This window comes from Bos indicus, chromosome 13 (assembly GCF_029378745.1).
Source record: "Bos indicus isolate NIAB-ARS_2022 breed Sahiwal x Tharparkar chromosome 13, NIAB-ARS_B.indTharparkar_mat_pri_1.0, whole genome shotgun sequence".
Lineage (NCBI taxonomy): Eukaryota > Metazoa > Chordata > Mammalia > Artiodactyla > Bovidae > Bos > Bos indicus.
Genome location: NC_091772.1, coordinates 54,341,470 through 54,364,021, shown reverse-complemented (window position 1 = coordinate 54,364,021; position 22,552 = coordinate 54,341,470). Strand labels below are relative to the sequence as shown.

At 59.3% G+C, this 22,552-nt stretch overlaps 2 protein-coding genes across 2 annotated transcripts; one reads left to right on the top strand and one right to left on the bottom strand.

The window, feature by feature from the left end:
* Positions 1-503: 503 nt before the first annotated feature.
* BIRC7 (baculoviral IAP repeat containing 7) lies at positions 504-3,803 on the top strand. The gene is made up of 7 exons (XM_070800663.1): positions 504-858; positions 1,603-1,702; positions 1,941-2,022; positions 2,108-2,174; positions 2,903-3,106; positions 3,389-3,451; positions 3,586-3,803. Exons 1-7 carry the CDS (start codon positions 504-506, stop codon positions 3,801-3,803), a joined length of 1,089 nt encoding a protein of 362 aa, XP_070656764.1.
* A 2,258-nt stretch (positions 3,804-6,061) lies between these two features.
* Positions 6,062-20,776, bottom strand: NKAIN4 (sodium/potassium transporting ATPase interacting 4). The gene is given in 10 exon segments (XM_070800662.1): positions 6,062-6,113; positions 7,975-8,039; positions 12,324-12,386; positions 12,496-12,498; positions 13,388-13,400; positions 13,500-13,579; positions 14,585-14,722; positions 19,352-19,434; positions 19,903-19,954; positions 20,759-20,776. Coding segments are annotated over 10 exon segments (567 nt in total).
* Between the last annotated feature and the right edge of the window lie 1,776 nt (positions 20,777-22,552).

The following is a 22,552-nucleotide window of genomic DNA, read 5'->3' as shown; positions in this document are numbered from 1 at the left end:
CCCAGCCCAGGAACCAGGAGCATAACCCGAGCATAACAGGGAGCATAACCCACCCCTGCCCCTCCCCCACTAAGGTCCCAGAGCCAGAACCAGCCCTCTGCTGCCTTGGGAGGGGTCCCTCTGCTCTAGTCCCTCCCTTTGTGCAGAGACCCCACCCTGCCCTGCAGAGGATAGTGAGAGCCGCTGCCCCCACTGTGGTGGCCTTGCTGCTGAGGCCCCCACCAGGGGCCCCGTCACACAATCCCGCTGCAGCGAGCATGTGACACAGGCTGCCACGCTGGCCCCTTCCAGAAAGTGGCGGGCCCCAGCGGCCCCTGGCTGCTCCCCCACCCAGGGTATTGGGGGGCAGGACTGTGACTGCCCTACTGTTGGAGTAAAGGCCACTGCTGTCCCCCAGCAAGACACAGGGGTCAGGAGACTGGGGCGGGCTGGCTGAGCACATTCCCGAACTGACCGCCCAGGGCCATCACTCGTCAGAACTCGTCGGGGCTGCTGTCTTCGTTATGGGGCTTGAGGACAGGACCAAGTGCTGGTGCTATGGCCCAGAGCCGAGCCACTGGGCAGCTGGCAGCCGTCCCACTCGGGGGCAACATGGACCCCACTCTCTGTGCAACCCCCAGGGCCAGGGCACTGACAGCGCCCTGTCCTGGGGAGGCCGGGACCACATGGATGGGCAGATCCTGGGCCAGCTGCGCCCCCTGGCAGAGGAGGAGGAGGAAGATGGTGCTGCCCTGGCCCCGAGGCCCGCCTTCCCCGGGATGGGCTCAGAGGAGCTGCGGCTGGCCTCCTTCTACGACTGGCCGCTGAGTGCCGTGGTGCCGCCGGAGCTGCTGGCTGCTGCCGGCTTCTTCCACACCGGTGAGTCCCAGGGGGCCCCACAGCCCTTCTACACCTGCTCCCTGCCCTGCAGTCTCTGTTGTGCTTCAGGCCTGGGGAGACACCAGAACAGCATGGAGCAGTTAGACCTGTGCTGGGGGGACAGTGTTGGTGTCAGAGGTGCCAAGAGGAGGAACGGGAGGTGTGGGGTATCCGCTGGCCCTGGGGTCCAGAGAGAGCTCTCAGAGGGCTGGTGGTGTGGGATGCCTGTAGCAGCCCCCAATCTGAGGTCTCTGCTCCAAATCTGTTGATTGTAGGGGGTAAGGCAGGGGTGACGGCCACAGGGGTAGAGAGATGAGGTCCCTGTTCCTGTTTAGGGAGTTGTGAGCCACTAAAACCAAGCCTGGAAGCACACAGCCCCCCTTCTTTCCATCACTGGGAATCCATCCTAAGAGGGGGCACCTGGGGCAGAGGTGCAGGGTGAGGGCCCCAGGGCTCCCCCTACTTTCCCTTCCCCAACACGCACCTGCATCCTGGCAAGTGCCCCAAGCATGGTACCCCCCCCATCCCACCTTTGAGAAATGGAGTGCACGTGAATTCCAAGGAGAATGCCAGGCAAAGTGATGGCCAAGGTCAGTGGGAGCCCCCAAGGCTCACAAATAACCCCCGAGAGCCCTACCCTAGAAGGAAAGGCACCTGGGAGCCCTGACCCCAGCCCAGGGGGGAAACTCCTGGCCATACAAGGGTCCCAGTGTGGTCAAGACCAGTGTCTCGGCCCCACCCCAGGCCAGCAGGACAAGGTGAGGTGCTTCTTCTGCTACGGGGGTCTGCAGAGCTGGGAGCGAGGCGACGACCCCTGGACCGAGCATGCCAGGTGGTTCCCCAGGTACCGCCTCCCCTCCCTAGTCCCAGGGTGTCTCAGGGGACCATGATGGGGGGACTCTCTGGGGACAGCACTTCTATGTCTCCCTTGATGTTCAAGACTCTGTCTCCAAAACAGCTTCCCAGCAAGCCCACCACCCGGGGGGAAGCAGGGGTCCCTGGGCTCAACCTGGACAGTGTGGGGTCCTCTGACAGCCCAAGCCTTTAGGCTGTCATGGGGCCTCTGAACCCGCTTTCCTCAGGTGTGAATTCCTGCTCCGGACTAAAGGAAGGGACTTTGTCTGCAGGGTTCAGGAGTCCTGTTGCTGCCCACCGGGCTCCTGGGTGAGTACTTCCTGCCCTTAGGGCTTCAGGGGGTGGTGGTGAGGGGCCTGCCCCACCCCTGCTCCTCCTCCTGCTCGGGGCACAGGGGTTCTCTGACTCCTTCCAGGACAGGTCGGAGGAACCAGAAGATGTGGGTCCTGCCACCCTCTCAGGTGAGCGGGGATGCGTGGCTTGTGCTGGCTCCCTTGGCACCTCTGGCCCACACCATGGCGGCTCCACTGGGTGCACTCCCTGAAGGACAGCAAGAGAGGGAAGGTTGCTTGGCCGGGCCTGCGGGTGTGCTGCTTGGGCTTGCTTCACTGGGGGGCTTCACACAGGCACTGCGCGTGTATCCAGGGCTCTGGGGAAGACCCTGCTACCCCTGAACTGGCTGCCGTGGGCATGGCCAGTCCTGAGACTGGCAGAGGGGCATAGCGGGAAAGGCTGCCATCAGCCAACCATGCCTTAGAGCTGACTGATCGCTGCCCCCATCACACAGAGTCCGGCCCTCTGCTCTGTCGGTGCCCAGGGTCTGAGGGGCTCCAGGCTTGGGTCCATACTGTGCTACCTGAGCCTCAGTGCCCTGAGCTGTGAAGTGGGCCTGGTGCCAACCTCACTTGGGATCAAACAAGAGTCTGTGTGCCACCCTGGGAGCAGTACCCGGCTCTTAGTCAGCTTCGGTGACCAGGTTTGCGTCTTCCCTGTGCGTGGCACCTCTGACAAAGGCCCTGGGAACACAGCTCTGGACACAGAGGCAGCGGCCGCGATGGCGCCAGGGCCCCTTGTATTGACGACGTGGCCCTGCTGACGGGCCACAGCGGCCGGCCGCTGCCTCTGCTGGGACCCTGAGGCCACAGCCCCTGCCTGCCCTTGGCCCAGCACCCCTCGTTCTGCCTTGCAGATGTGGGGGGCGGCCAGGAGTGGCCGGCATGGAGCCAGTGCCCAGCAGTCCAGGCCGTGCTTCGCATGGGCTTCAGGCCGGGCCAAGTGCAAGGGCTGCTGCAGCGCAAGTACCACCAGGTGGCGCCGACTGGCATGTCCACATCACAGCTGGTAGCCGACCTGCTCCAGGAAGAGGACCGGGGCCGGGTGGTGGGGGCCAGAGGTATGTTCCTGTCTCTGGGCACGGCCTACCTCTCCTTCCTTATTTCCTCTGGGCACAGATGCCCCTGCTGCCCCCATGGTGCCGGGCACACAGCGTCCATCACCACTGCACAAGGGGCTGGGCGGGCAGAGTCCTGGTGGAAAGTAGACTCTGGGACACTGGTGCGCTGCGGGCGGGGGAGCTGGGGCTAGACCCTGCCTGTGGGCCCGGCTGGGGGCCGGGCCTCAGGTCCCCCGGGAACCTCACGTCTGTTCTAACTGCCCACAGCTCCTGTCCCCCCAGGGCCTGAGCTGCTCACACCCAGAATAGAGGCTCAGGTGGAGAGTGCCCTGGAGTCAGCTGAGGGTGAGAGCCATCTGGGGTTGGGTGGTGCTGGCCATCCTGCATTCCACGGTGGGGGTGGGCACTCCCTGTTTGGCCTGCCTTGCCCCTCAGCCAGTACAGAGGGCAGAGGTCAAGGTGTGGGCATGGTGTCACAGGTCCCCCCAGGGGAGAACCGGGAGGAGCGCAGGACGCAGAGGAGCAGCTGCGGCGCCTTCGGGAGGAGCGGACATGCAGGGTGTGCCTGGACCGCACAGTGGGCGTCGTCTTCGTGCCCTGCGGCCACCTGGCCTGTGCCGAGTGCGCGCCCAGCCTGCAGCAGTGCCCCATCTGCAGGGCCCCCATCCGCAGCTGCGTGCGTACCTTCCTGTCCTAGGCCAGGTGAGCGTGCAGCTCCTGTGGTCCTGACTTGCAGTCGCCTGCGGGGATGGGGGTGGCAGGAGGCAGCACCTCTTTCCCCAATCCCTGGCCCCGGCAGACATCGCAGGTCAACCCCATCCCTTCCCCTGATGCTCAGAGACTTGCTTTGAGTCCTTCTCAACACACCACCCCGGGGGAGCCATGACCACTCTGCTTGGGCTCCTCTCTGCCTTGGTTTTCCTAGTGGTCAAGGGGATAAAGCCTCCTGTCCAGCTGGACATGCAGGGCGGCAGCCAGGCCAAGAGGAGGACTGCCTTGGAGGCACATGGAGAAAAGCAGGATGCCCTTGTCAGGAGGAAGGGCTGGGGTCTTCCTGAGCACAAGACCCCGATGAGGATCTCAAGCTGGGAGCTGAGGCCTGATAGAAATGCACAGCGGGTGGGGGAGGCGTCCATGACACTCCGATGTTCACTGGGGGCAGGAGCCGTGACCCTCCAGGGTTCCCAAAGGCCACTGAGCCCCAAGATCTCTCCAAGAATCTTCCAGTGGGGGAGAAGTGGCAGGCAAGGGAACTCCCTGGGGGCTGAGAGACCCCAGCTGCATGGAGAAGCACCTTGAGCTGTGGACTTGGCCCTTCTCCCCACCAGGACCTGTGAGCTGAGGCCCTGAGCTGGGGTCCACCACTGACCAGTTCTGTGTGGAAGATGGAGCTGCGGGCGGCTTGGCATGGGGAGGTTGGGGCTGTTTTACCCAAGCATGGATGCTTCAGAAGAGTCAAAATAAAGCATGGGTTTTCCCTGGACAGTGCCCAGCAGCCTCTGTTCCAGAACCGCCAGCGCCCTCCCCTTCACCCAGCCCCCTCCCCTCCACCCTGCCCCCTCTCGCCTGGCCTCACCAGCAGGGCAGCACAGCCGGTCAGGTCCATTCCAGGCCATTCCTCCCTCCCCTTACCCTCCCCTTTCCCCTCCCCGTTTCTCGTGCTATCGTCTCAATGTTTTAGGACTTTTAGAATGGACTGGCCTGGGCTGCTTCTGAAACTGAAATTGCAATTGTCCACCAAGTCCGGCAGGGCCGGTGATCTGGAGGCAGGTTCCTCTCTCCTCCACTGGTGGGCACCTTGGGACATACTAGGACGATTGCACCCTGGGGGCTTATGTACCCTGGAGGACAGTGTCCTCCACTTGTCACCAGGAAGCCCCTGCCCTGTGGGCTCCTGGGCAAGCCCAGCCCCCACCTCGGGGGTCCCACCAGCCACGGCACCTGTGACCCTAACCCTAACTCCCACAGAGCTCAGTGGGGTCACTATGTGCTCACACTGACCCTCGTGCTGGGGTCACACTTGCCCTGTCTTGTGGTCCCCTTGGCCAGCCCCTCCCCCCAGCATGGGTGTGTGCAGCCTTTGGGGGTCTGGCTGCCCTGGGAAGGGCACCTGAGGGAGGGGGTTCCTTGAACAGCCACCCCAGGCATGCCGTGGATGGAGTGCGACTCAGTGCTACTGAGGCCAGCAATGAGGTTTTCTCTTGTGTCTTTTTTTTTGTTTGTTTTCTTTAGAAAAAGGAAGCAACAAACTCTTCAGAGGTTGCAGCCATCCCCGGCCTGGCACTGGCCTTGCTGCCCTGGTTCATGTACAGTTTCTAGACCCTGGGGCACCTGCAGGGCCATGGGGGTGGGAGGGTCCGCAGCCGGGAGTCTCCTGTCATCCACGACAGGTCACAGGCTGGAGGTCCCGGGGCGGGGTGGCTGCTCTTCACTTGTGGGGGCCTGTGGGAGTGAGGTGAGGGGTGGGCAAGGTCAGAGATGAGGAAGAAAGGTGCTGCCATGTGGACAAAACCCAAGAAGGGGAGGGTGTCCTGGCCTTGGGTGGGGTGGGGGAGGGGCTGGACTTCAGCCAGGCCCGCCCTGGACTGGACAGGGCTCCTCGTGCAGGCAGCTGGGGGCCTTGTCCCTGCAGAGCTGACTTTGGCTACAGACACCTCATTCAGGTTTGAGCCACAGGGCTGGGAGTGAGGTTAGAGGCTCACCCTGGGTTCTCCTGGCCACCCCAGCTCCACGGCTGGAGGGAAACCCCAGAAGCCTGTCCAGCCCGGCCAGCTCTCCCAGGCTGTGTGCCCTGGGTCATCGACTTCCATACACCCTGCCCTGGCCTGAGGGCCTGAACTAGGTCTCTACCCCATGATGGGAGCTAAACGCCTGCTAATTCTGATGGCCCTTGGCTGACATGGGGCCTTAATTACAGGGTAGAAGGGCTGGGGGCTGCCAACAGGGTCAGGGTCCCTAGGGGATGGTTGCACGTGTGGCCCTGAAGGGGAAGCTTTTCTCCATGGGCCTGGTGGGGATAGAGGAAGTACAGCTTTACCAGGAGGGCTATCAACCGCCTCTTCTGACCCCACTTTCAGGATTCCATGTGGGACAAGGCCTGTGGCAAAGGCCGTTTCAGAGGAGGGAGGCCCATAGTACAGGCACCCCTACTAGAGGCCTGGGGGCTGCAGGGCTGCGGACATCACTTTACAAGAGGGAAGAAGTCTGATCCTTCAAAGGGAGCAAACACACATATTTCCTGCCACAGGAGACTTCCCCGGTGGTCCAGTGGTTAACAATCCACCTTGCAACACAGGGGACGTGGGTTCAATCCCTGGTGGGAGAACTAATATCCCACGTGCCATGGAGCAATTAAGCTGTGCATCACAACTGCTGAGCCCGCACATGGAACATCCTGCATGAGGAAATGAAGACCCTTAGTGCCGCAACTCAGACCCAACGCAGCCAAATACATAAATTTCCTGCCACAGGGAGACCCAGGAAAGTCAGCAGGTCATTCTCCTGGGTGGAGGCCTCTCAGTGTCCCCTCAGCCTCTGTGCCCTGCACTCAGCCCAAAGTCAACTCGGAGCAGATCTCAGGAAAGTGGGGGATGGACAAACAGATGGATGATGGATGGAGAGACAGACAGACAGATGCCTAGTGAGGTCTCCCCCAGGAGAGGAGCCTGGTGGCTGTGCGCTCTGGGGTGGCCAGGCCAGTGGGCAGTCTCTGCAGCTGTCCTTACAGGATGCCTGCTCGCACTAGAGGTTGGAAGGCTTTTCATTGACGTGGTAGAGAGGAAATGGGTCAAATCCACCAATGAAATCAACTGAAAGAAACCAAGACCCAAATAAACAACCCAAATGATGGACAGGATGGCAGAGCAGAGAAGTTCCCGAATGCAAACACTCAGGTGATGACACCGCAGCAGGAGCGGCCCAGACTGGAGGGTGGGGTTCCCACTTGGCGAAGGGTTTCACAGGACACTGGCCTCTCAGCAGGGGGTTGCCCCTTGCCCTGCTGGGCTCCCCTAGTCCTGGTGCCTCAAAGCTGTGACTGCACGGAGTGTGGGCGGCCAGGGCCTGCTGGGCCAAGCTGAACCCCAGGGCTGTCGCCTGACCGAAAATATTTTACTGTAACCAATACAGGAAGCTCCTTCTGTTTCCTCCCAGTTGGCTGTGGGCTGAGCGATTGTTTTGGGCCACCCAACACCAAGGGGCAGGGTACCTGGAGGCTGGTCCCTGAGCGAATCTGGTTTCTGAGGACACTCGGCCCGCCAACTTCACAGCCACTCCCTCCTGACCTCTAGGGACAGAGGCTCTGAATTGTGCTTCAGATCCAGAGAAGTTTCTGCCTATAGGAGCCCTGGGCCCCCTGGGTACACCCAGCCCCTCTCATCCTTGTGAGAACCCGTCAGAGCCTGGGGTGGTCAGGTCGGCAAGAACACCTGAGTGTTCATGATGCAAATCAGAGGAAAGTCGAGAGCATTCTCAGATGGGGGATGTGCCTGCACTCCTCAAATGTGTCCCCCCAGCACTAGGGCCTGAAGTGGGGCCAGCTGCCCTCTGCAAGGGGGAGTGAGAGGGCTTTTCCTCTGCTGGTCAGGGCTCAGCCTTCTGCCTGCAACAACTGTAGGGATTGCAGGGCCAGCCCTGCAGCACAGAAACCCTCAGACCAGGGGAACTTGGGGTGTGCTGACCCCTGGTGCCCACAGCCCCAGACCTCCCCATCTCTGCGTAGGCCAGAACCTCCAGGGCTTGGGGACTCTTTTAAGAGGCCAGCTCTCAGGCCTCTGTGGCCAGTCTGCAGCCTCTCTTCTCCTCCTCCACTGCCTGGCGGGGCCAGCAGGTCAGTAATGGGATTCTGCAGGAGGCTAGTGGTCACACACTTGCAGCTGTCCTCCTCCTTGGTGATCACACTGACCACATGGTAGGCACAGATGAAGCCCATGAGCTGAAAGACATGGGGAGGTCCCTCAGACTGAAGCCCTGGGAGATGTATTCACATCTTCGTGGGGCATGGACCTCAGTGCATCCTAACCATGTGGCCACTGCCCACTGGCCTCCTCCTCCATGTGGTCTGTAACTCGGAACAAGCAGGGTGATATGCCAGCCTCCTCAGCTCTCCTCAGCTCTGGAGTTCCAGATGGTGTCCATTCCCTAGCGGAGCCGGCACATGCATCCCTGTGGGTGAGGGCTGAGAGGGGCGAGGGCGGTCAGTGGATGAGTGAGTCAGGAAAGTGATCAAGCCCCTGCTTGAACGAGGAGTAAGATGCAGGGAGATGACTTGGGAGGCACATGGCCACAGCCAGGATGTCCCCTGGGTTGACTCCCTGTTATAGCCAGGCCATCCTCCCTGGGGCCTCTCACTGTAAGCAGACAACTACTGGATTTCTTCCCCCTGGAAAGCCGCAGTAGAGAAGCTTCAAGTCAGCCAAGTTCACAGTCCGCACAACAGCACAGGGGAGACAGACTGAGGACTTGGTGCAGCAGGCAATTCTGGGCAGAGTGGGTGGGGCAGGCTGCTGCCCTGCAGGTGGTGAGGGCTTGGCGGGACACAAGTTCATCAGCTGGGTTCCTCAAAGGATGCTCAGACTTCAGGGCAAAGAGGGCAGACCTGTGTTCAACCCCCACAGACCACCAGGCACCAGGGCCACCACAGGAGACAGGGCTCCAGCTAAGATGGGACAAGGCCAGTGGCACCCGAGCCTGGGCAATGGTAAGCATGGGGTGGAGAGGGGAGGAGTTCCCCCATGCCTGGCGTTTACTGCATCCTTTCTGATGAGAATGAGGGGGCCCAGCTCTGATCCTCAGCCAGGGCTGACAGACGATACACAGGGCAGCCTGGCGTGTGTGCATGCTAAGTCACCTCAGTCGTGTCCAACTCTTTGCGACCCTGTAGACTGTAGCCCTCCAGGTTCCTCTGTCCGTGGGATTCTCCAGGCAAGAACACTGGAGTGGGTTGTCATGCCCTCCTCCAGGAGATCTTCCCAACCCAGGGATTGAACCCACGTATCTTATGTCTCCCACACTGGCAGGAAGGTTCTTCTTTACCATTAGCGCCACCTGAGGAGCAGGCAACAAAATGCATCTTGAGGCTACAGGGTCCTGTGGAAGGTCCACAGCCCTGTGTGCTCGCAGAATACCAGGAGAAGCTTCTTCTACAGAAGCTAGGGATCTGAGAGGTGGCCCAGGCTGCTCCCTGCCCTGGAGGTCAGCCCTACGTTTCCGGGGCATCATCATCATCTTTGGTCACCCCCACAGCAAGCAGTGGTCTCAACCCAGAAGACACAGCACAGAGTGAGGTTCTGAGGTGCCCCAATCTTCCCACAGAGGCTCCCTCCACGTTCCCCATCCTGCGTGCTATGGACAATGTCCACCCCCGCCCTCTAGCTTGGGGTGGCCCCTGGGGGGTCCAGCAGGAAACTGGAGGGAGGGGGAGGGGAGAAGCATGGCTTGTATCCCCCAGCCCCTTCTCCATCTGCACAACTCCTCTCCATCCCTTCAGGCCAGGGCTGCGGCAGGTCAGCCATGAGCCCCAGAGGAGGAGGCTATCCTATGGGGTCCCTGACATGGTACCTGCCCTTGGAACACCCCCTTCACCAGCCCCCAGAAATTAATCTCAGCTGAGTGTATCATCTTTGTCTTGCTGGGACCTTGACTGATCAGGGGAACAAGCAGAAAGGAGGTTTCAGAGAGGGTGGTGGAGTCTGTTTGTGGGGCAACCACAGCGGGGAGTGGGGGGGGGGGACCTGAAGGCGGCCAGCAGTACAGCTTCAGGAGCAAAGGCCACAGGAAGGAGAGGCTGCCTTTCATCATCAGTGGTGAGACCTCAGGGGGTTGCTTAACCTTTGTGTCTTATTCTCTTCATGCAGTATAGCCCAACAGCTTTCCTCGATGCCCCGTGTGCCTTGAAGGAGGAGCTGGAGCTTGAAGGGCTCAGAAGCCCATCCTCCCAGACAGCAGGTCAGGGGCTTCTGCTGTGTCTATCTGCTTGCCATGGAAAGGCAAACCTAGCTGCCATTCCCAACAGCCTCACCAGAGAGCTGGCCAAGGTGCTGAAAACCTCGTCACTGCAGCCCTGCTCCTCCTTGGCGGGCAGGCGGGGCGCAGGGGGAGGCCACCTTGTCTGCCACACCTCTGCCCTCCCAATGCCCCTCCTGTCCCACCTCGGGATCCTGCCCAGCTCCTCCATGAGGCTCTTGGACCTGCCATCCTCGCTCCCCAGCCCCGACTGTGCAGTCAAGGGTCTGTGTCTCCCGGGTCCTCAAGAGCAAACAGCAGAGCACTAAGTGGTATTTAGAGGTATTTTTCACTGAAGACCTACTACACAGCACAGGGAACTACTCAACATTGTGTAACAACCTACTCAGGAAAATAATCTGGAAAAGAAAGGACATACCTATGTGTATAACTGAACCATTTTGCTGTACGCTGTAAACCAATGCAACATTGTATATGTACATCAGCTATGTGTGTGAATGCTAACTCATTTCAGCCATGTCTGACCCTTTGCGACACTATGGACTGTAACCCACCAGGCTCCTCTGTCCATGGGATTCTCCAGGCTATACTTCAATATGAAATTAAATTTTATAAATGAGGCTTCCCTGGTGACTCAGTGGTAAAGAATTCGCCTGCCAATGCAGGAGACATGAGCCTGATTCCTGGTCTGGGAAGATCCCACATGCCACGGAGCAAGTAAACCCGTTCACCACAACTATTGAGCCTGTGCTCTAGAGCCGGGGAACCACAACTACTGAAGCCCGTGCACACTAGAGCCTGTGGTCTGCAACAAAGAAGCCACGGTGATGAGAAGCCTGTGCACTGCAACGAAGACCCAGCACAGCCAAAAACAAAATAAATAAAATTATTTTAAAAAGAATGTTAAAAAAGAAACCCCATCCCCAGGGATGAAGGATAAAAGTGAGGAGGCTCCGTCTCTGCTGTCATGTGCAATCAGAAACACCCGGGAGAATCCTCCTTCCTTCTCTTCCAGCTTCCCTCCTGCTTCCTGTTCACAGTTTATGTATGTGACTTCAAGAAGCTCTGAAAACTATATCCTTATCCAAGTGTATCCTTATCAAGTGGTTCTCTCCCTTTTCGAGGGATGCACCCGGGTTCCCACAGTTTTGGGGTCACCAGGGCTCTCTTTTTGCCTCAGTGAGGGACGGTGGTGGGGGGAGAGGGTCCCAGCCCCTGACGGAGGGGCAACTCTGTGTCCTTGGGGCAGCACCCAGGTGTCCCAAAGGTTAATTCCCTGCAGGTCCTGTGAGAGCAGGAGAGGGAGCCCCAGACGCTCACAAGGCACCCAAACTGTCCTGTTTTCTCTGCCAGGGAAGGCCCTGGACTTGGAATTCAGTTTCCAATGTCACCTGCTGGTGCAGAGCATACATGTTGTAAACCCAGCATCCACCCAGACCCCCTACTGTTGACCCACTGTGTGCACCAGGGAGTCAGGAGCCACCAGGTCTGACTAGCGACCTCTGGTGGCCACACCTGTCCTGCCTCGAGCCCTGGAGTCAGCCCAGGTTGCCTGGTACTGGCCCAGCCCGCTCCCGGCCCTTCCCATCAAATCGCTTCCTGGGGCTGCAGACAAAATACCCCATGCTCAATTACCTTTGATTTTCAGATACACAGTAAAACTGTTTGTAGTGTAAGTATGTCCCAAACATAGCATGGAACACACTTACACTAAAACTTGCTGTTTATCTAAAATTCAACTTTAACTGGGCATTATGTATTTTTATTTGGAGAATCTACACTTCTACTCTCAACACTGCAGGAGGAGAAAAGCAGCCAGTGTGCAGGCCAGGCTAGGGCTCCCCTGCTACCCCTGGCTCCAGGACCAACCATCAGGCATGGAAACAGAGTCTCTGACTTGGAGGAGGCCATTGGGACACTCTCAGGCTCCTCACCTGCCACGCTGCCTACGGGGCAGGGAGAGGGCTGCAGGAGCCTTGGTCTCAATGCCCCTCGTGGAGGGTCCCACATGCCCGCCTGGCCCCACAGCATCCTCAGATGCTTCAGGTTCTGTCTCCTTGGGTTATCCTCACACTGACCCTGGGGTCAGGGTTGGTTCTGAGACCACTTCACAGAGCAGGTAGCCCAGGCCACAGAGGAGGGGGTGGTGGTGTGGTTCCTTAACCTCTCAGCAGGGATGGGGTGAGGAGGGGCTTCCTGCCCTGGCAGAGGCCACGGTGCACCCCTCCCCCCGCCTTCCCTCCCCCATGCTCACCACCAGCAGGGTCTGCAGGGTGCTGTGCAGGGCCTCCATGTGGCCATACTCCAGGATGGCTGTCTGTCCAGAGGACCCAGGCCAGCCGCTGGTTCCTTGTGCACACAGCCCAGGCCATGCTCATACTACCAGGACGGCTGCCAGGAGAGGTTGAGGTCAGGAAGTCACTCACCTCCTGAGGCGAGGAGGTGGGACCAACTGGGTGAGTGCCAGGGACACTACCAGCCTGCCCCCCGCCCCCCACAGCAGTCCAGATGGGATCCCTGAGCACAGCAAGGGGTTTGCTTTTGGGGACAGGGGCACCAAGGCCCTCCCAGCCTTTCCCTGTAGGGAAGGCCTTACTGTGCTCGCCATGGACTCCAGCTCACATCCTCTCCTGCAGGAAGACCTCGCTGCCCAGGACACACTCTTGCTGTGCCCTGGGCCCCTCCGCATCTCTGGCCAATGCTGCCGTTTCAGGTATGTTGGAACTAACATCTGTCCCCCCACTGCTGTCCAGGTGTGGTCCCACGAAGCAGGGGCCATCTACCCCACTGCCTGCCATGCTGCCCGCCCCATTCCTGCCTCTTAGACTCCCCTCTGAGCTTCGGGCAAGGATGAAACACAGCACTTCATGTGACGTGCTCCAATGAGCTGCATAGGCAAGATTCGCTCACATGGATACTCCCAGCAAAACGCAGCTTAGATGAGTTGCCCCCCAACCCGTAGAGGGATCAGGGGCTTTATGAGCACTTGAAGGAGCAGTCCAGAGGGTGGGCAGGAGGACAGCATCCTGTCTGTCTGACCACCCGGGTAGTGTTCCCACCTGCATCCCTCTGCAAAGGCTAGTCTCTCTGCTCCTGCTCCCCAGCCTTGACTCTCCTTCCAGGTGCTTCCCAGGCTCCCAGGCCCCCTCCTCCAGAAAGCCTTCCTTGGTGCACCTTCTCCCAGCTGGAGACCACTTGCCCACCAATACCCACAACCCCTCATCCATCCATCAGATCACGGGTCTTTCTCCAAACATTTACTGTCACTGCTGTGAGCCAGGGCTGCTCAGGGTGCAGGGGACACAACCATAAACAGACCCAGCTGCTGCCTCTATGGGAGAAACAGGCGATAAACAAGCGAACATGCCCAGTGCCCCTGGGGCTGGCCAAGACCCCTCCATTTACACGAGTTTCCTACAACTTCACTCACCTTTGAGAGGTCCCCACGTCCAAGTAGATGCAGATAATCAAGACATTCCAGGCCATCCAGGTGGCTGCCCACACTGCCTACTACTGAGACAGGGGACGACAGGGGTGGGGTGAGCCCAGCTCTTCAGGGCGGGAGCTTGATTTTGCACCATGCCCTTGGAGAACAAAGCCTCTGCAGGGCGGGGGGCTCTGCTCCCCAAGTCTGAAGACCAGGGTGCTCCATTTGGAGGAGGCCTCCTCCAGCCTACCAGGGGCAGGTCCCACACTGTGCTGATGGGGTGACAGGGCTCCTGCTCCCCTGTGGGTAGGGGGTGCACCCAGGAGATGGGAATAGCTGGTTGGGGAAGCCAGCACAGAGCAGTTTCTGAGCTCAGTGTCCTGGCCCAGGGGTGCCTGTGGCCCATGCCACGTAGACCAATAATCAGCGAGAGCATGTGTGGCCTGAACTCCAGAGCACCCCCAAAATCCACCCCAAAGATCACCATGAAGAGCTGCCTGCAGGGGGAGGGCTGCCAGTTGGCACCCAGTTTTACTGAGACTCAGCCCTGGCCCTCTCTGCTGTACTGCTCAGGCTGGTCTGTGCCACGGCGCCGAGCTGAGTACCTGCCACAAGGACTGTGGTCACGAAGCCTGGGAGCTCGCACCTGGGCCTTTAGAGCAGTGTTTGCTGCACATCCTGGCCCAGACCAACAATTCTGATCTACACTGAAGCAAAATGCTGCTCTGCTTGCTGCAAAATCTCCTGCACATCCTCTGAGCTTCTTCCACCAACAGGGAGGTGGGGGGAGGTGGGTACAGGATGGTGGCAGGGCAGGGGAAGTGCTGCTGGAACATTCTGGGTTTCAATCCCACCCTGGTGCCCTGCAGCTCAGTTTCCCAGAAGCTTTCCTGAAGCTACAATTTCCATGTCAGAACTCAGAAGTCCAGGCTTCTGGAAGGTTTGAGCCTGCGGGTCTGTGCAGCTGAAATCCTGGCCTTTCCAGGTTTTCTAGTGGCTTCTAGGACAATATTGTCACTGAAGTTCCCCATGCTGGTCATCCCAGGCCACCTGCCTGCAGGAGAAGCGCTGGAGCAGAGCCTACTCACCACTACAATGTAGGAAGGCCGGCACTGGATGGTGCTGAAGAGCCCCAGGATAACCACGACAATGCAGGCGAAGGTGGCCAAGATTGGTGCCCACTGGTAGCCCAGGAGGTTGAACATCTGCAGCTCTTGGGTAGTGACCTAGGAGCAGGGCGGTTGCATGAGGGACAGCAAACCCCTGGGGGCCCCAGAACTCCCTCCTGCCTGATCACCATCATCCAGCGCCCAGTGTGGTCTCGGCTCCTCAACAAAAATCTCCCGATGAGTCAAATGCACCCAGAAGCATCACCACTGGGGTATTCCTGCTTGAGCAAGTCCCAGGCCTCAGTTTCCTCACCTGCATAATGAGAACACAGGGGCTGCTCTAACTCAGGAGGCTGTCAGGCCAAACAGTGAACATGGAGCAGAAAGGTCAAGTTCAAGTGGGACACTGCGTCCTTGGGCCCCCAGATCAGCACCCTCCATGTCTGCAGGGTTCTCTCATAGCTTGGGGGTGCCCTCCCCTTCCAGGGTGTTCCCACACCCCAGCATTGTGGACGCCAGCCTTGCAGGCTCAGCCGATGGAGGACCAACGCCAGGGAATCAGAGACGCCTAAGAAACCTGCCCTTTTATATGCAAGGGAGATGGACCAGCTCCAAGTCTGGAAATGACTTCAGAGAGCATTTCCTCACTCATTCATTCCTTCATTCACTCACCTAGTCTGTAGGCTGAGTTCTTTGCCAGGAGAAAGTACGACTGAATGCACTGCACCCCTCAATTTCCCCATGTGCCCACTGTGCACCCAGCACTCACTGCCACCAGGAGGGCTGCGGAGATGAGTTCGCCATCCCCACCCAGAGTGAGTGGGGCGGGGGCTGCCGGCTGGAGCCCTGGCATGGGGCCACCTCTGAAGGGTGGAGGAGGGAGAGGAGCCCTTCTCAGCAGCCTCAGGTGTTAGAGGGAGAAGTCAGTCCTCTCACAGCCGGGATGGACTGGACCTGGATGGGTTGAGGTAAGAGCAGCAGAGTTGGGATAGAGGGGAGTGAGGGGGACAGGGTGGCGAGGGGCGATCTCCCTCACACATGGCCCCAGCACTAATGGATGGAGCCCAGTCAGGTAGGCCTGTGTGGATTGGCTCTGTGGTCACCAGGCCTGCTGGTCACAGAAGCCCCTACTGCAGCCAGGATGCTCGGCCCTCTCCCAACACCCCTGCTCTTCTCTGCTGCTCTCAGCCTGTGTCCTGGAGCCCTCATGGAACCCCAGCCAGCCCCCAGGACACAGCTGCTATGGGTGCATCCTGAGCACTGGCCGGAGAGGTGACAGCTATTTCCAAGGGGTCTCAGAGAGGGGGTATTCCAAGTGTGTCCTCTGGGAAGCTGGGTTCTGCCCTAGGAAATAGCTGGAGTGGGGAGTGGGGAGGTGGAAGCAGGCCACAAGCAGGGAATCACATCAGGCAATTTCCGGGGGGATGGAGTCCCCCAGCAGAGTGGCTGGGCAGGACTTCCAGGGAGAGGCTCCAGAATGTTCTTCCCCAGCAGGAGGAAGTAGTCAGTAGGGCCATGAACCATGGCACAGAGTGGAGACCTTGGCAGCGAACTGGGCCAGTTTCAGGGTACATTTCAGGGTCTGATTGAGCAGATGTTAAGCCTTCTCCTCAGTCTGCTGGGTGCTGTCCAGGGAAGCCTGTTCTCTGCAAGGTGGGCACAGCAGCCCCCAGGCCTTTGGGGCACCCAGCTGCAAGAACACTCATGCCCTTAAGACAAAGTCTTAGCCCCTCATGTAGTGGGGGCAGTCCGGCCCTGCCATCCAGCCCCACCCTCACTTCACTGGTGCATCCTGAGACCCTGCATCTCTCAACTCTTAGAGCCATGGTCATGTCTCACCACCCAGTTCTCTCAGCATATGCACAGAGCTGGCCTGGGCAGCAAGAGGGTCTGTCTGTCCATCTGTCTGCAGTTGCTGCCTGGAGCTAGGCCACTGCCAGGCCCTAAATGAGCCTCATTGGTACCATCAGGGCTCAGCTGCCCCTAGTATGGCCCCCACTACCCAGAGGAGGCCCACACATAGAAGCTACCCAGTTACACAGATTTGGGGAAAAGAGAGACGAGGATCTAAGGGCAGAGGTCCTGCCTCCCTGACCCAGCCTGACTGGGCAGCTGTGAGCGGGTGGACTTGAACCCCAAGCTGGCAGCCTCCAAGGGGGATGGCCACATGGACTGTCTGCCACAGATGAGGGCAGGGAGGGGTGGGTGGAAGGACTGCCATGAGGGGACAAATATCAGAGGTGGTGAAAAAGGAGCAGAGAGAAGGGGGAGCCCAAGCAAGAACAGCCCACACTGGTGGGAAGTTCCTTGGGACAGGAAAAAGAAACACACACCCACATGCACACAAGAGCACACACATGCACACACGAGCACACATGTGCACACATGAGTACACACACACAAGCACGCACAAGCACACACAAGCACACACAGGGCAGAGCTGGCCAACGGCACCTGTTCTAGACACAGAATGAGCCCCCATCTGGGCACAGGCCTCCCCTTGGTGTCCAGAAGCCCTGACCAATGGGCGGAACACCCGCCCTGCTTGAGCTCCAACAGGTACCATGCACGGAGCGGGGAGGCAAAGTGAGGATGCCCCAGATCCCCCCTCCATCCCACTCCCGACGCAGGCCCAAGGCTGGACTGGCTGTGCAGCCCTGCTGAGGGCTCTCTAAGTCTGAGGGGTAGTCCCCAGGGTCTGCTCACCAAAGAGATACCCCACAGCTGGCAGGGTGGCCAGCACAGGCAGGGCTGGTGGGGCTGTCCTTTGTTTCCAAGCCAAGGTACTGGAAGGCTCTGCATTCCGCGGTGCCCCAGCAGCCTGCTCGCCTGTCTCAAAACCTTCCCTGGGCCCTGGCTCCCACAAAGCCTGGAGCACAGCCTGGGAAAAGGCCCCACGGTGCTCCATGGGCTCAGAGCCCGCAAAGGTCACACTATTCTCCAGGGAGAAGGTTCTGAGATGCTCAGGCCTTTGTCCTGAAGTTGGGTAACAAGAAAACTCTCACACTTGTCAAAAAGAGAAACGAAAAAGAGAGAAAAGAAAGCCAAGGACTCAGTCCACGGCTTCCCCTCTGCTCCCCCTCCCACTACACACAGTGACCTGAGTGGTGGACCATGTCAAGCCTCTTCCTACTCCGCTGCCCCCTCCACCCAGCAGAGCAGGGACAGGGGCATGGCCAGGACAAAAGGCCTTCTGCAGGCGTCCACTGCTCTTAGCTGTGGCCACTGGTCAGGTGGGGACGCAGCTCTGTCCTGGCACTAGGACTTGCCTGGCTGAGGCTAAAGAATCTGCAGGAAGCCGTGTCCAGGGAAACCCTGTTGCCCTCAAGCCTAGACAGCCTTCCCCCACACCCTACCCAGCTGCAGCCACATCTCCAGAGGCCTGTGGGGTGCCCATCTGTGCCATGGTTGCTCCAAGGCTTGAGGTGGCTCCTTGCTGCTGGCAGTACAGTCCCTGGACCTCACGCCTTCTGCAGGCCTGAGTTCTCCATAGATCGCCCACCTACTTCCTCTCCCCCAACCGCCCCAGCACAGAGCCTGCCCCGAGGAAGCTCCAGGAATCCCTTCCTTCCCCCAGGCGGACCTATGTATCTCGCCTCCTGCCAGCCATGCCCCCAGGGAAAGGACTGGACCCCCATCTCCAAACTGTGATGAGTCTTCCCATCTCTGCAAGGTGGGGAGGACTTCCTACCCACAGCCTCTTTGAAGCAAATCCCTTCCTTCTCCGCAGCCCTCCAGCTCGAGAGAGCACACCCAAAGACTCCACAAAGCAGCGTTTCCCTTTTAAGACCAGAGACCCAGAGGCCCACCTTCATCTCCTCCCCAGCCCAGTGGCCTCCACCTTCCTTTAGGCCCCTCCTCCTGGGCAGCAGGAGCTCCTGGAAGCTCCAAAGGCAGAACTGAAGGAGGAGAAACTTGGAAGGAGGACTGCCCAAGTCCTCTGACAAAGCTTGGAATTCAAAGGGCCCCGCTAATCCCAGACACAAAAGACAGGAAAGCACAGCCCTGCAAGGGGGCTCCAACCCTCTTCTCCACTCCCCGACTCTTCAGGCCAGGATAAAGGGCAGGGGTGCCCTCCTCCAGCTTGGGGGTGCCAAGGGTGGGCAGAGCGGGGCTCACACACACTCTCCACAGACAGGCCAACACACGGATAGATACACACTCCCAAACTCACCTGAACCCTGGCCCCCAGGGGCTGTCAGATCTCAGAACAGGGACTCCTCAGGTCACTCATTGTGCTGGCTTCACACACACACATACCCTTGCATACACTCGTGCGCACACTTGGGGCCACACACAATTTCGGACACCCGTGGACGCGGCAAGCCTCGGCGCCTCTTCCCAGCTCAGGACTCGGAGATCTCGGACCGGGCGCTCCGACCTGGAGGCTTGTTCTGCTCCAGCAACTTTCAGAAGCTCCCCCAGCACCTGTGAGGCAGCTTGGGACCCCTCTCCGCACCCCACGGCCGTCCCGCACCGCGCCCCCAACCCGGCCCCGGAGCGCACACACTGCGCGCCGGGTCTCAAGGAGGGGCCTTCGGGGTCGCGCACAGGGCTCTGGCTTCCCACTCCCCGCTCCCAGGCGGCGGAGAACTAAGGCAGCAGAAGCGCGTGGGTCCGAGCTGTGCCCAGCCAGGAGCCCGCAAAGACTGCTGAGGACCCAGTGGGCAGAGCTGAGAGCCGGGGGCGGCGTCCGGATCCCCTGTGCTCTGGGACTGCTGGGCCCGAGGACGGGTCACCACTCACCAGCTGGAAAGTACAGAGAAAGATGAGAGTGCAGCGGCCGGAGCAGCGGCCCAAGGTACCGGCCCTGTCTTTGGGCGCCGCCTCTGAAAGTCGGCACCAGGGACCACCCCGCGCGCCGGACTACAGACCCTCCGTCAGCCGCCCACGCCCTGCAGCTCCTCACTATCCCACCTCAGCCCCGCCCATGGACTCTCCCCCGGCCCCTCCCTCCAATCCCCGACCCCTCCCCGCAGACTGAAGACCTTCGCAGGCGAGGTCCCGCCCCGAAGCCCCCACCAGTCCTCTGCCCAGCTCCGCCAGGCAGCCAGGGTCCCCCAGCCCAGCCCCGTCTCTCCGAATAATAGCTGTGCCAAGTCTCTCTCCTCTAACTCGGACTCTGGGGGATTCTCGCCAGCTAGGGACTGGGCGCGGAATCCCCTTCTTAAAGGGGCGATGGCGCGGCTTCTCAGGAGGCCTGGAGTTGGAGGCGCCCTGCGGTGGCTCCAGGGCAGACCTGGCACTGCTGCCAACCCACCCCATAGTGTCCAGGATATCCCGCCCCCACCCCATACCTCCTGCACTTGCCCCCAGGCCCTCGCGGGACCCAACCAACCAGCCTCCTTCCTAATGGGGCCCCAGGCACACTCAATCACTGAGGCTTCCTGGGCCAGGTCAAGTGCTCAGAGGTCTGCCTCCTGGAGCTGAGGGCCCAGGAGGAAGAGGAGGGGGTGGCCAGCCTATCGGAGTTCACCTTCCCAGGCACCGTGGGGGGCCTGCAGGCCAGGCCAGGATCAGGCTGGAGGTGGAGGGAGACCCTGGGTTGCAGTCCCTCCTGTGCTAACTGGAGGGAGGACTACACGAGGACCCCCAGGTCACAGGTGTGGAGGTGGGACTGAACAAGAGAGATGGAGGCAGTTAAGGTGGGGGCCACAGGTGTGGGCACAGCTGGGTTGGGCCTTCTCCCCTGGTCATAGAGAGCCTCTGGGTTCTCTGTCAGTGTGAGTCATGGTCAAGTGTGCCATGCCTGGAGGGGGCACAAGGCCCTGGTTAGACCCCAGGGAGGAGCAGGACCCGAACAGAGTGGCCGTATGGGTGGGAGAGGGAAGGGACACACTAGGTGAGGGGCAGCTCAGCAGGTGGAACGTCAGTCCACCTGAAACCCTTCTTCCCTCCCACCCTCAGGCTGAGTTTCTGCTTCTCTGGACAGACAAGTTGCCCTTCACCCTACACTGGTTTCCTCCTTCCTTCCAGCAGCAGTTCCCCACCCCATCCCTCCTACCCCGCCCCAGAGAGAAGAGGAGATGGAAAGAGCCCCACCCAGGCATCTCCAGCATTCATGCCAAGCTGGCTGAGCTCAGGCTGGGCCCCGGGGACACAGAAGGGAGCCACGAAATCCCCACTTCAACTTTGGCCACAGGGAGAGCTCACCTGACCCCCAGGGAACATGGTGGGCTGTGAGACAGGTGTAGACTGCTTGCTCCCCCACCCCTCAGACTTCTGTTGAGCCCTTGCAGTCCTGGGAACCTGCCTCCCCCTGGGGCTTCAGGGCTGAAGCCTGGGTCTTAGATGCCGCTGGTCAGCACATTCCATCCCTTTGGCCTGTTGTTGGTTCAGAAGTGGACACATGACCCAAGCGACTGCATCTTGGGCTTTTGGCTGGGATGTGAACCACAGAGCTTACAGCATTAGGAGCTGCATATTGGGGACCTTCAGATGAAAATGAGACAGCAGAGCAAACATACAGAGAGAAACCTGGTTCTTAGTAATGCTGTTGAGCTGCTGGATCAAACCTCATCCAAAAGCCAGATTACCACTGGGCTTTTCACCACATGAGCCAATAGCATCCTTTTGTTATTTAAGCCATGTGGGGTTAGGTTTTCTGTATCTAACTAGAATTTGGACAGATTCTTGACTAAGGTAGGCATGGGAAGGGCTAAGGCAGGGGGTATATGGGTCTTCCTGTCATAGCCCTGGGATCTAAGCCCTCAGGTCTGCAATCTGAGAAGCTGTCCCTGTCTTAACACATTCTTGGCTATGACTCCTTAGCCTGAGTAACCAAGTGTCCTCTGGCACAACTGCAAGTTCCTGGGTGTTTTAGGATGAAGACAACTCAGGTTCAGAGACAGCTGTGCTCTGCAGTGATGCATGGTCTCGAGAATCAGCACGGCCACATTCCGACTTCCTTCCACCTCCTTTATCCCAGGGCACAGTTCTTCCCTGTGCATCTTCAGAGCCAGGGGCAGGGGTCAGATAGGCCAGGTCGACCAGGCCTTTCTTCATGTGGGGCCAAGTCCATCCATACAGCAGGCCAGAGGCCAGAGGCCAGGAGTGTGACAGTCCCAGTCTGAGCCAGCCCCATGCCTGTCTCTCAGATGAAGGATGGATCCACTTCAGGGAGGCACTGGCTGTGGAAGTGGTCAATGGAGGATAGAAACAGACAGAGCACAGAAACCAGGCAGGTGTCCACTGGCCAGTGAGCATGTGCCCAGCTCCACCACCATATGAAACTGGAAATCAAAGCAGCAGCGACAACACATATGTTCACAGTGTGGCAAAGATGAGCTACCGATGACGCTCAGCCGGGAGGCGTTGTACCTAAGAAACGGGTGCACTGGCATCAGGACATTTGGTACAAGGGCTCTGTGAACAATCTGGTCGAATCCACCAGAGCTGACCCAGCACTCACACAGTGAGAGTTGACACCATGTGGGCATTGCAAAGTGCATCCACAGGCCCACACCCGAGGGGGCCTGTGGTGACTTTGCAGGTGGACTGTGTGGCTTGGGCTGGCCCTTGCCTCGCGGAGCCATTTACTCTGAGGTTTTCATTTTGCTGCTCTTGTGTTCCCTTCAATTTATTCACATCGAGAACTTCAGGAGCCCTGGGGAGGAAACCACTAAGATGATCATGTTACTCTGACTGGAAGTTAATGGACTGCTGGTGGTTCCGAAAGAAAACAAATTACCTATGTGTTTTAGATGGGGCAATAAAACACCTTCAATTTGCAGTTCCATGTTCAGCACCATTCACCATGTCATACCCAGATTTCTCCTCTGTCACTTGGTCATTGTGCCAGACTTGAGATGGCAGAGAAAGGCAAGGGCGCGACAGCTGCTGCAAGGTGGCAGGCTTCCCTGTCCTTGGAGGGCCCTCCCTCTGCTTTTGGCTCTGGGAAAGACCGTGGCCCTAGGCTCCCCAGTGGTGGAGTGGGGATTGACTTTT

Bases quoted from the DNA above. Each gene is read 5' to 3' on its own strand.
- BIRC7 (XM_070800663.1), top strand. From the start codon at position 504: ATGGGGCTTGAGGACAGGACCAAGTGCTGGTGCTATGGCCCAGAGCCG. The intron at 859-1,602 runs GTGAGTCCCAGG...GCCCCACCCCAG, and splicing joins TGCCGGCTTCTTCCACACCG to GCCAGCAGGACAAGGTGAGG. The intron at 2,023-2,107 runs GTGAGTACTTCC...CTCGGGGCACAG, and splicing joins GCTGCCCACCGGGCTCCTGG to GGGTTCTCTGACTCCTTCCA.